Source organism: Mytilus californianus, unplaced genomic scaffold (genome assembly GCF_021869535.1).
Source record: "Mytilus californianus isolate M0D057914Y unplaced genomic scaffold, xbMytCali1.0.p SCAF_7, whole genome shotgun sequence".
Lineage (NCBI taxonomy): Eukaryota > Metazoa > Mollusca > Bivalvia > Mytilida > Mytilidae > Mytilus > Mytilus californianus.
In genome coordinates, this window is record NW_026262723.1 from 96,885,311 (window position 1) to 96,899,226 (window position 13,916).

At 31.1% G+C, this 13,916-nt stretch overlaps 1 protein-coding gene across 1 annotated transcript in view; it reads left to right on the plus strand.

Moving 5' to 3' along the window:
* The window catches only part of LOC127709575 (broad substrate specificity ATP-binding cassette transporter ABCG2-like), a 38,844-nt gene that overhangs the window by 18,967 nt on the left and 5,961 nt on the right, over positions 1-13,916 (plus strand). The window contains exons 6-12 of the mRNA XM_052215179.1: positions 374-525; positions 6,879-6,962; positions 7,943-8,003; positions 9,290-9,398; positions 12,567-12,632; positions 13,011-13,096; positions 13,694-13,783. Of these exons, the coding sequence (XP_052071139.1) occupies positions 374-525; positions 6,879-6,962; positions 7,943-8,003; positions 9,290-9,398; positions 12,567-12,632; positions 13,011-13,096; positions 13,694-13,783 (648 nt within the window). The remainder of the gene's footprint in view (positions 1-373; positions 526-6,878; positions 6,963-7,942; positions 8,004-9,289; positions 9,399-12,566; positions 12,633-13,010; positions 13,097-13,693; positions 13,784-13,916) is intronic.

Below are 13,916 nucleotides of genomic sequence, written 5' to 3' on the forward strand. Positions count from 1 at the left end.
TTGTATTCAAGTCAGCATATATAGTGCATCTAACTTCAGGTCGAATAAGGAGTTGAAATCACAACAAAACCCGCAAAACGTTCTATTTTCGGTGGTGATTGCTAATTCTGGAACAACAAGAATGATATTTTAATATTTCCAAGTATTATGTGTCTTTTTCATGTCTAATGTACATCCAGTTCAGTTTCCTTTCTTAACATTGCAGGCACGCGAATTAAGTAACATATACTAGTACTTAGAGATAAATTGTTTAAACTTGTTTAAGTATCAACTGAAATAGATAGACAAAAACAGTAGATATATTTCGAGACATATCAAAATCACAATCCGGTAGCGATATTTCTGTAGTTTTTTTTATTCTTTTTCTTTTTAGTTTATCAAAAAATGGGACAACAGTTGTGTTTTCAATTCATCAGCCAAGATTCTCAATTTTTAAGTTATTCGACAGTTTAATGATGCTATCCCTTGGTGAATGTGTTTACCATGGACCTGCTCATGAATCTTTGGACTACTTAAGGTCTATAGGTGTGTAGTCAATAGTATAGTTTGTAAGGCATATCAACTTTATACACGTGCTTTGTTTTTTCCTTAAACTTTTCAGACATAATGATGATGGTTAAAAATTGTTAACCTTAACAAAATAACAGCAACTAGTACAACAAATGTTAAAGGACGATTTGGCAATTAACTGCAGCTCTTAAAAGAAGAATTTTGGCTTTTTTATAGTCAGTAAACAAAATGCAATATTGATAAAGATTTACAGTAAAAACTTTTTTTTTATCTTTTATTTCTTTTTCAATAGTCAGGATTTTACATACCTCTATACACTACCACCTGACAAGGGTATCAAGGGGTAAATACAGAAAAATAATGCAATATACAACATGAATCTCTGACTAATTGATTTTTAACAATAAGACTATTTTAGGTAACATATAAATTGTATTTGATTAATCTCTCTCTCTCTGACTTTCTCACATACAACATTAGTACTTTTCATTCATCTGTTTTGCTACAATATGTATCATGACTTACTTTTTAATACAATTATTTTAAAGTCAAATATAAATTTGCTCATAGTATATAACTTATTTCTTTTCTCTTAACTAAAACATAGATAATATGAAACAACATTTAGTTAAATATTACATGTAAAGGAGACCAAAATTTTTCACAAACTTGGACTTTATCATTTTTCTTTGCAATATGATATTCAAGAAATTGGTATTTCTTTATTTTATTCTTTAACTTAACCATATTTGATTTTGTTTCATTTGATTTACATTTATATATATAATTCTTTGTAATAATGACTAGCAGATTCAATAATAAACTTTCATGTTTGCAACCAAGAAGCACATTCTCTTTGTTGAGAACAAAGTTTACTATATTTAATGGTTTCTTCTCCAAGTTTACAAAAAGTACATAACTTGGTATCTTTTAATTCAATTTTGTACAAAAAGGTATTAGTTGCTATAATTCTATGCAAAAATGTATTGAAAGGTTCTTAAATAAGCATCTCTACAAGACTTTTTTGTTATCATGAAATATTCTGACCATTCTGTTGTATCAATAACTAACAGTTCTTCCCATTTCAAAAATTTGATTGTTGTAGTTGAATAACTACATCTACTAAGTTTTTATATACAAATTTGGCTTTCACATTACACATGATTTTTTTTATGAAAGTATCACCAGTGTTTGACTTATCAAAATCATGATTTAGACAGTTCTCTTTAAGGCATTTTTTCATAGTGTTAGGGACTTTTGAAATCAGACTATAATATTTGATAAAATTGTTGGTTTGTACTTTTTCTTAAAATTGCTCAAATTTATAAAAATTCATATTTTCATGATTAATAAGGTCACTTACTGACTGCACACCTCCCTTTTCCCATTGAATGTAATACGGGAAATCATCCAAAGAAGAAAAGTTCAAAATATCTAAGAATAAATTAAAATGTCACTGACAGAAATCTCAGTATTAGGTTTTGCAAAAGAAAAGCATAGTAAAACATCATTCCAGAAAGAATTTTTACATCTTTTAGAAATCTCAATCAGCTTTTCTTTCTGAAGATGTAAAACCCTTTCACCCCCATACTGTATAAGGTCTGCCAGTAACAACTGCTGCCAGCCACCGCTAGGGTTTAACAGCAGTCTTTTTATCCAACTAATTTTCAAATAGATGTCAAAGGAATGAAGATGTACCATATTAAGTCCACCTTGTTAAATATCACCAAAAAGTGTGTTACGCTTAATTCTGTCTGGTTTTTCATTCCATATGAAATTATAAAATAATGAAGTGAGCTCTGTTAACCTGGAGTGTGATAGGTTTGGTGATGCAGTCATTAAGTGGACCAACTTTGAAAGAGCAAGTGATTTAATTACTGTAATTTTTCCCAATAATGTGAGTTTTCGATGTTGCCAGCTCTTCAGAATTGCAGAGACCTCTTTAATCCTCTTAGCAAAATTAATTTCTGTGATACAGCTTAAATCTAAAGAAAATTCAATCCCCAAAAGTTTAAAATTTGAATGTGACCAATGAAGTTTTAAGTCAGGACATAGAATGAGATCTGAATATTTTTTGCTTCCAACCAATAGTGCTTTTGTCTTTGAAGCATTTATTTTCAAACCTGAAATTTTATAAAAAGTTTCAAAACATGAAAGTGTTTCCCTCAACAATACTTCCCTTCCATCTAACAGGAATGTGTCATCTGCATACTGGCTTAAAAGTGATTCATTATCATTGACAGTAATACCCCTTATATCAGGATTACCTTTTAATTCCAAAGATAATAATTCAACATCAATTATAAATAAATAGGGAGAAAGAGGATCTCCTTGTCTGCAACCGCTTTCTAAATGAAAAAAAAAATAGACATGTGTCCATTATTTATAACACAACTTGATGCCCCTGAGTATAAAGTTTCAAACCATCTACATATCGAGTGCCCAAAATTAAAGCTTTTTAAAGAATTTTTTTTAAAATAACCATTCCAAAGAATCAAACGCCTTTTCAAAATCAACAAGTAATAAAAGACCTGTCTTATTATTTTCCTCAAGATAGTGCATCAAATCATATAAAAGACGTGTGTTCTCACCCATTTATATGTCTTTGATGAAACCTTTTTGTGTATCACTTATGATAAATGGTAAAACAGGTTTAAGTCTATTAGCTATAACAGCAGAAGCTATTTTCATATCAGTATTCAAAAGACTAATATGACGCCAGTTACTAATATACTGTCTGTCCTTTCCCTCTTTAGGAATGCAAGTTATTATACTTGGTTACTGAAAATCAGAAAATTTTCCACCCTCATATCCAAAGTGGAGAGACCGAAATACAAAAGGGCCAATATCTTTCCAAAAATTTTTATAAAAATACAGTATACCAATCAGAACCAGGACTTTTACCATTTGTCATAAATTTTAAAGAATCAGCACATTCTTTAAAAGTTAAATTTCCTTCACAAAAGTCACTTTGTTCTTCTGTAAGCTTTATGTTATGATTAAAAATGATGTATCATTGCAATCTAATTTTTTGCTTGAGTACAAATTTTTATAAAAAATTTGTTGTTCAATCAGAATTTTGGATTGCTCTGAAATATGTTGACCTTTCTCATCTATTAGTTCTGTTATGGTTTTCTTAATGAAATTTTTCTTTTCTAATTTACAAAAATAATTTGTACACTTTCACAATTCTCATGCCAGTTATCTCGGGATCTAAGCAGCAAGCCTTCAACTTTCTCTTGTCTACAATTTTCTAGTTCAAGTTTTTTTTTCAAATAAAGATTTTTGAACCTCATCATTTGGAGAATGATTCATAATACTTTCAAAATATAAAATATCTTTTTCAAGTTTGAGAGTGACATTGTTTTCCTCCCTGGATTTATTTATGCTGTAATTTATGGACAAGGATCTAATCTTCATTTTCAATATTTCAAAAAATGTTTAATCATTACATGACAACTCAACAGAAAGAAGATCTTCAATATCACTTGACAGATGATATTCCAAAATAGTATCCTTAATGCATGATTTAACCCTTTGTATATAATATGCATCTCTAAGTAACTGAGAGTTTAATTTCCAGTAACTTTTGCCTTGTTTCTCTAAACAAGCTGAGAAGGTGAAAAGAATTGCCGAATGGTCTGTTCTATAACCCGGTATGATAATGGTATTTTTCATAAGTGAAAAAGGTCTTCTGAAATTAAAAAATAATCAAGGCGACTTTGTTTTATGGGTGAGGACTGACGCCATGTATATTTCCTATCTTCTGGATAGCATGTACGCCAAGGATCAAGTAGTTCAAAAACATCAATGATTTCATCAATTTTTTTACGGGAGTTGGGGTTTCTATTATGTTTGATATTATATGTATCCATAAATTTATCTAATACTACATTCCAGTCACTACATAATAAACACTGGTGTTTTAAAGATTAAAATGTTCTGCATTATTGTGTCAAAGAATGAAGGTTCATCTGTTTTATAACCATACAAACATGCAAAACTCAATCTTTTTGAAAAAATTGTTATATCTAAAATAATGTAACGACCATTATAACAGAATTATGTACCACAAAATCCAGACCTTTTTTTAAACATAACAGAGACACCTGCACTTTTACTGTCTTTATGACTGAAAAAGCACTTATTTCCCCATTCATCCTCCCAGTATTTTTCAATGTCTTTATTACTATGAGTTTCCTGAAAACACACTGTTGAAGTATTTTTACTCCTAGCCTAATCCAATACATCTGCCCTCTTTTTTGGAATTTGAGAAAAAGACCCCTCACATTCATTGATAATATCGTTACATTATTATCCATGATTATAGCTGAAGTGATGATTCATAAAACATATAAGCAAGTTCATAAGTACAAATATACAATTGTAACAAATTAGACATACATAAACATACACACATACAAACATAAGATGTCGCATATTATTTTCTTCATTCAACATTGAATGTATAAACTAATTTACAGTATGGCATGTAATAGTTATCAATAAATCTAGCAAAGGAATAGATGTTTTTTAGGGGAGATAAGATTACATATTTAGTCCATAATTAATGTTAGAGTTATTTCCCCTATACTGTATAGTGACAGTATAATTTATATTTAATAAAACAATTATAAAGAGATTTATCTCTTATACTATTTACTAATTATACAGGATTTTGTAATTCAGAATTGACATGAAACACTTCAGCATTTACCTTTTACATTTATATCTATCTATTTATATTTATAAAAGTTGTACATTTTCCAAAAATATATTAACAGATGTAACAGACTAAAATGATAACTAATTAATTTCCGTCTTTAAATTTCTTTTTAATTTTTTCTTCTACATTGTCAAATAGATCAAATCTTATTCTGCTACTAGTTTCAGCTTTGGCATACACATTACAGTTGTAAAACCATACATTTTCAAATTTTTTAGTGTTCTTAAGTCTTGCCATTAGTCCATGATTACGTTGTGTTATGTCATCATGAAATTTCACTTCATTTTTCAAGGATCTTTTTTGTCGCATCATCCGTATTTTAGTGTCAGTATTCTTAACCTTAACAATGACAGTCTTCTGATTACCTTTTTTTCCAGGTATTCTGTGGATGGCTAGTACACCACTGGGTTCAATATCTACATTACAGTCACTCTTTACTGTTTCAATAAAAGCTTTTCTCAAATTCTCACCCCTTTTTTCAGGAAAGTTTGGCATTCTTATATTATGTTTTTGACTGTATTGCTCATTATAATGGGCTAACTTCATTGCATCAATAGATCTTTTATTATTGTCACCAACCTTTTCCACTAAGTTATAAATAACTTTATCTTTTGCCCTGATTCTTTCCCTCAGAGTCTCATTCTCTATCATCAATGTATCTAACTTATCATCAAGTTTTCCAGTTGCCTCCCTTACTTTACACTCAAACTTACTGGTGATCTTCTCTTCAAAATGATCTAATAATTTCTGGACAATGTTACTAACTAAACTTTTTTAGTCCTTTTGTTGTACTAAATTAACCATAGCACTATTAAGGTCAGTCTTTGTAACTGTACCCTGAAGAGATTGTTTTATTTCACTTAAATCATTCTGAATACCAGTCAAATCAATTCCTTCTACACTTGCCACATCTGAATGGGATCGTTTGTTCTGCTTGGATAATTTTTCCTTTACAGAGTCTTTAGAAGAATCATTGCTCCCAGGTTTTTTAGCTGCTAACATTGTTTGTACAGTTTTTACATCTTTACTGTCTCCATGCATAGTTGTAATACAGACAACACTACTCAGAAAATCAATAAATTACAAATACTTTTCCAATCCAAAATATATAATTCCACTATAGTAAATCCATCTTTCAACAAAATGTGAAGTAAATCATATTTCTTTAAAATTCATCAAATTCAAACATCATGATATGATTTGCATAGATAAATTCCATCAAAAACCAGCTTTAAATTGCCAAAAACTGCAGAGCTGAAAATCAACTCACTACTAGATTGGCAGCCATCTTTGCAGTAAAAACTTAACGCATACAAACTTGAACAAGTCCTGAAATGTTCACCTGACAATTATACTTTTAGGGTTTACTTGGTCCATATTTTCTGAATTTCTGAATATGACTTGTATTATCCTCCAGAAATTGTAATATTGACAAGTGTGTAAACATGTGTTAACTTAAAAAAAACCATGAGCATATTCCAAAGTGACAGTGGAAGTATTTTTGTCCAAATTTTCATGTCACAATAAGTAAATGTCAGGTAAACGAATATACTATCATTTACTGGTATTGTTTATACAGATAACATATGCAATAAAGTTTAACGATTTTTTCTGATGAACACACATTCCTTGAAATTTGCAGGATATATCATAGAAGAGCACAACAACCCACCTGATTTCTTTCTAGATGTTATTAATGGAGCGGCAGTCAACACACTAGATGAAAGTAAATATAAATTGTCAGTTTATTTTCGACTTATAAGTTTTAATGTCCCTTTGGTATCTTTCGCCTCTCTTTTATAAATTTTGAAATTATATAGAAACTAAGGTTTCAACTCCCTCAGGCAAAGTTGACTTTGGTTGGATTTGACTATTTTTTGTATGTCCATTTTGGTCATGTAACTTTTTCAACTGTTTCGGTTATCATAAATCATTGGCTTTCAAATATTCGGCTTTGAGCGTTTCCTGATGAAAATAAATCCAGAAAAGCGCTTCAGACGCATGCCATTTATTACGTATAATATAATGTAATGAAGAAATGTGAGATTTAAGGAACCGACGTAATAAAACTGTTCATGATCCAAAGAGGGATGTTAACGTCTTCAGCTAATAAAGATCCAATATGCCAAAGTACTAGACGATCATAGGTAAATGTCATATCATTCTAAATTGAAGTTAAAAATTTTATTTTCTACTTTCTATATGTAGAATTTGTTTAAGTTAATCCCTATTGTAATTTAGGAAATGAGCTTTTTGTGCTCTTAAATTGAGGCAAAAAATGTTAATATATGTTGAAATCTCGTTCCACTTATTAGGACAAATCAAGGTAACAAAAACAAACAGAGGGAATCGGATGAACTATAACTGGAGAGAAACCAGATGCGTTGACAGGATAAGCATCTCAAACGATTGATAGTTTGAGTTTCCAAACTTTTGTTCACGAGCGTACCTGTTTACGATTACAAGCGCGTGTTGGGCGTAAATCATATCATTTGTTTAAAAAGAAACAAAATTATCATTACATATCGCATCAAAACATAACACTATATCATAAGTAGCTTATTCTTAGCGATCTGAGAGATATTTTCATAGATTGTTTCTCTTTCCATAAGGAAAAGGGTCTGTTATGATTTTACGCGTTAGATTTCCCCAAATATCGTTTACATGTTTCTAAATAACATAACTTCTCGCTTTTCAATGTTTAAGACAATGTGGATGTACACCAGAAAATTGTATCCTCATTCAGGAAATCAATATTGAATTCTAGGTAAGTAGATTCGAGACTTTTGCATTTTTTCATTAGAGTGTACATCTTATTTTTAAACATTGTGTTACAATTTCATTATCAACTGAGGATTCTTATTTATTGACTACACATTTGGAGACTATTATCTAGTTCCATGTACATCTTTATCACCGCTGTCACTATGAATAAGTAACAGTAGTCAAGTATTGCGATTTGGGTTGGATCGTAAACGAAATTAATCGAGAATGCATATGAAAGGTTAGTTTTCAAAAAATAATTTAATTATAAATATATGGAGGTATTTACTTTTTAGAACGATGAACATTCCGGACGATACCAAGTAAAGATCATTATTTATCCTAATTAAAATACAAACTACAATTATTCATTTGATTATCGTATGTCTTTTTCTCCGTTTATTCAGGGAAAAACATACTGACGGGGTAATAATATTTTGGATCGTGCAAATACAATTTTTATTACCTTTTTTCGACCAAATTGTTCATTATTTTGTTCCACGATCATTTGTCTTAAACAAAGCCGTGTTTATTGTTAGAAATGTGTGGATTTCAGGCATGTCTGAAGCCATAAAATTACCACAACATGCAAAAATCTAAAAAAAACTAATGTGTGTTTATGAATATAAACACGATGGTATTCAATAAAGTTCCTAGGAATTGTTGATTCATTTAAATATTATGAATAATTAAAAGCACTAGATCAGATTATTATTTGAATTTTGAGGTTAAAAGTGTTTTGGGAATATAGGGAGGGCGAGATGGCGGGAAAAAGAGGGCACCTGTTCTCTATACTTATCTCGTGCTGGCGATTTCAACCAAGAGCCTTTAAAACTTTCTAGAATATTGTATACATTTCACATTTTTACCTAACCTTTCTAACCCAAAATAGTTTTATATATACACTTAAGATGGGTACCTCGTATGTGAACTTATTTTCAGGATACTTTTAAAGTTCTGTTTCTTTTGTGTTATAAACTCCGCCCTCAGTCCGTTCATATTATTTATGTGCAGCTCAGTTTTTGGATTTGCAAGATGGTGTTAGGCAATTTTGATTACCATTCTCGATGGACAGAACCATTTCTTACATTTTATTCTGATTCAGCTGATTTCTTTCAGAAAACTATATTTTTCCAAAAATCTGCTATTTCGTAAATTTCTATTATATATCACCTTATCTTACTGTATTTTACATAGCAAGGTACTAGTGTCATAACCAATGTTTAGGACTTCACGTTACAGGATATAATTATTGCTAGCTGCCCATTTGAGTCTTCTATTTGTTGTTAGATTGCAGAATGTAATAAAGCCTATACTTCACCAGTACCACCAAGCATGTGATACCAATACTTTAAATATGTCACCTAAAGTAGAATATGCAACGAGCTTTCTTAAACAGGTAAATGACGTTTAGAATATATATTCCTCAGACCGATTATTCCAAACAATGTTATAGATATAGGGTCATCCGCCAAAACAGTTCAACTGACCTAAAAACTGTGTGAACATATGATCAAAACGCAAATTAAAAAATACCGAATCTCAAGGAAAATTCAAAACGGAAAGTCCCGAAGAACTGCTAGATAATTTTAAATCTCGATGATTTCGGTGAGGAATAACTGTGAAACTACCTACTCATGCGGAAGTGTGAATTAGATGTGGATACTAGAAACTTCCAAAGACCTGTTAGAGAACATACAATATCAATTTCTTTCCACATACAGAAGTATAAAAACATTTCACTTCTTCACACTAGTATTCCCAATACTTAACTTAAAGACAGATTGAAATAATTAGTCCTACTTCACTTTTTTATTATTAAAAAGAATATCCAACGTAGATACAAATATCTTGTTTTAGAAAGAGATAAATTTTACTTTGTAAAAAAACACTCGGATTCAAACAAAACATGCTCTGAGACTGACATCGTTAAGATACTGGATTTTTATTTTGACAACATATTTGTTATACTTGGAGGACGTTTTTTTTTTCTCGACAAAACAATCGGCATTATTATAGAAACCAATTATGCTCCTCTCCTTACCGACTTGTTCCTTTATTCATATGAGGCAGATTTCATGTAGGAGGTTCTCATTGAGGATAAAAAGAAGCTTGCATTGATTTTACTTCACGTTCTGCAATATAGATAATATCCTCTTACTAAATAATTCAAAGTGTAGTTACTATGTTGAACGCATCTATCCCAACGAACTTTAAAATAAAGGATACCACAGATAAAAATAAGTTTGCCTCGCTTGTATATTGACTTACATCTAGATATTGACAATGAGGATCGATTGCTGACAAAACTTGACAACAAAAGGGTAGTTAAAAGCATCCCTTCAAAAGTTTTACGGACGAGTTGGTTGACCATTATGGGATATCTGTGTCAAAATGACCTCGGATTTTTTTTAATTGTCGTAACCACAATTTCGTCCTCTTTTTCTCGAATGTGTCATCACCAAATGAGATTCAACATCGTATTTGAATTTACATGAGCAACACGACGGTACTACATATGGAACAGTATCTGCTATACTTTCCGGCGTACCCAAGACCACCCCATGGTTTTTGTGTGGTTCGCATTGCTAAGTCTTTGGATTTCTTTGTAGTGTTTTTTTTTTTTTTTTTTGTCTTCTGTTGTGTTTGTCATGGCTTTGTCAGAGTTTTTCGACTTATGATTTTGATATTTCCCTTTGGTATCTTCCGTCTTTTTAGTCCCCTACCGACGAAGTCGAAATTTAGGTTTGCACTCCGTTCGTCTGTCTGTCTGTCTGTCCATCCGTCAGTCCGGCAAATCAGTTTTCCACACTTTTTTTCTTCATGCTTGAAGATATTGAATTGATATTTGGTGTATTGTTTTATCATGACACAAGTTACAGATCAAGTTTGAATTTTGTTCTGGTCTGATGATTTTGTGCAGTTATGGTCCTTTGACTTAGAAAACTCACTAAAATAATCAGTTTTCCGCACTTTCTTTTGTCATTCTTGAAGATATCGATTGGATAATTGGAGTGGTATATAATTTTATCATGACAAGTTACAGATCAAGATCGAAATTTTGTTCCGGTCTGATGATTTTGTGTAGAGTTATGGTCCTGGACTTAGAAAATTCACTTAAATAATCAGTTTTCAACACTTTTTTTTTCGTCATGCTTGAAGATATTGACTTAATATTTGTTATATAGTTTACACCATGACAAGTTATAGATCAAGTTAAAATTATGATTTCCTTGATAGAGGATTGCTGCTCACAAGGAAGCTATTAAACCAAGAGTTCCAAATGGTGAAGTTGAAATCATCCCTTCGTACATTTTACGGACGCCATCACGAGTTGGTTGACCGTTATGGAATAACCGTTTCACAGATGATATCGGATATGTTCCTTATGTCGTAACTACAATACCCTTCCCTTTTCACGAATGTGACCTACCGAATTAGACTATTTACCGGATTTGTAATAACATAAGCAACCCGACGGGTGCCACATGTGGAGCAGGATCTGCTTACCCTTCCGGAGCACCTGAGATCACCCCCAGTTTTTGGTGGGGTTCGTGTTTCTTAGTCTTTAGTTTTCTATGTTGTGTCATCTGTACTATTATTTGTCTGTTTGTCTTTTTATTTTTGGCCATGGCGTTGTCAGTTTGTTTTCGATCTATGAGTTCCACTGTCCCTCTGGTATCTTTCGTCCCTCTTTTGTTCCAATACTAACAATGAATTTTTAACCGGGAGGGGACTATGTATTGCCATGCAATACTCACAGAATGCTTGTTTTACATAAATGTATGTTGAGAGAAAAGAAAAGAGTAGGAGAAAGAGGGTAGGGTGCATGAAAATGGAATGAAGATCGCATTGAATGTATGTTTCTGACATGAAGGTTTCACGCCCATTTCAGTTGAAATATTAGTCCAAATAATAATAGACAGTAGTAAGAACAATATGAATCTTGACAACTACGATTGTTGTCGATTTAGTTTTATCTTAAATATCTATTCATTTATACTGGTTAGTAGACTATTTAGACTTTAATAATTATATCATATGTAATAAGAAAAGATATGCAAGTTTGATATCTTTAAAGTGAGAGATTAGAACATTTGGAAAGGTGTATGATTATTGAATAAGCAATCTTATTGTATATGAACAGCTTATCAGACTATGATTAATATGAATGAACGGAGACATCAGTTAAATTTTAATCAAGCGGCAACCCAACATCACATTAAAACGGTAATCACGGATGTATGCTAAAGATTGAGTCAGTATGAGGGGAGGCTCAAGATATCAAAGGGACATTCAAACTCACAAGTCAAAAATAAACTAACAATGACGAAAACGAAAAAGACCAAAAGACGAACAATACTTTACAAAATAGAAAATAGAAAACCAACGACTGAGCAAAACGAACCTCACCAAAAACCGGTGGTGATCTCAGGTGCTCCGGAAGGGTAAGTATTTGGAAATATTAGCATTCGTACTGAAATATAAGAAACAGTGATATTTTGTTTATCATTTTCATTTCTATTTTTGCATTACCGGGATATCTATATTTGTTCTTTTACCTCAGTTTAGAGTCATATCAAGCAGAAATTTATTGAATTTATTGAGGAATCCCCAACTTTCAATTTTACACGTAAGTAACAGCAGTCACTACTTTTCTTTAATAACGTTTATACCAGTCAGAAAAAAACTATGAATATTAAGATTGTTTCTGGTGTCAATTTGTTGAAAAGTGTCATCAAGTTCTGCGTGCAGTATCTTTGTTCAAAAGTGATTAATTAAAAAGTAAAATACGCGAATTGTATATCTTTAAAGTACGAATATTTGTAATACCTTATAAAAATCAAATCAAACAAAATCAATGTTCACACATTGTTTGTACATTTCTTATGCTATCAGTTAATAAAGATCTAAGAACTGTAACCGGAATATTTCTCTAAATCATTTTCTGCATTCCTTTATGATTTATCGTTCTAAATTTTGCCCTTTTTGTGTATTTTTTTCTTTTCAGTGGATTGTTTTAACAATATTTGGTCTGATTGTTGGAGCTATTTATTGGAGGATGGATAGGGATTGTATCTCCGGTATACAGAACAGGTAATTACAAAACGTTCAGTGAACTGATTCCTTAAATAACTAGAAAAGCGTTACCAACTTGACAAGGAAAAAATATAAGACGAAGAAGGCAAGCAATAATGTGGTTAAAAGAAGAAAACAAACAAAAGATAAAGACCAGAGAATCGCTACTCGGAAAATAAAAGATGTAGCACCTCAAATCATTCAAAACCGGAAGTGAACAATTCCTTTTTCCATATTGACCTGAATTAAAACGTACATAACTGCCTACGTTCAAACTGCACAATTCATTTAAATGAAATTTAGAAAAATTTACTGAATAGAAATTTCAATCAAATTTGTCTTTCAAACCATGCAAACGCCTAAACTGTAAGTACGCGTATGGGAGAGGACGACACTTAGGTGAATTAAAAGCAAATCAAAATAAACTCAACCTTACCTAAAGCTAGCTTAAAAGAAATATATTATTTTTGTTTCAACTTTATTATTTAAAAAAAAACATTTACCAACATTATTTATCGAAAACAACATTTACGGACAAAACAACAAAATTTGAAACGACCACAGTATTTCTGTCATTAGGTTTTTTGTTGAATAGCTGTTTTTGATTATTCACAGAGTTGGTGCTTTTTTCTTCATTTTGATGAACATTGTCTTTTCAAGTTTGTCAGCTGTAGAATTATTCATAAAAGAACGATCAATTTTTATGTAAGTAAGATATATACACGAATTGTCATAAAATAGATATGGAACACATAACAAAATGCAATAAAAACCCTGCATACCGAAGCAAAAAATGTATGAAAACTAGCTAAAGCGAAGGATAAGAATGAGCGAAAAA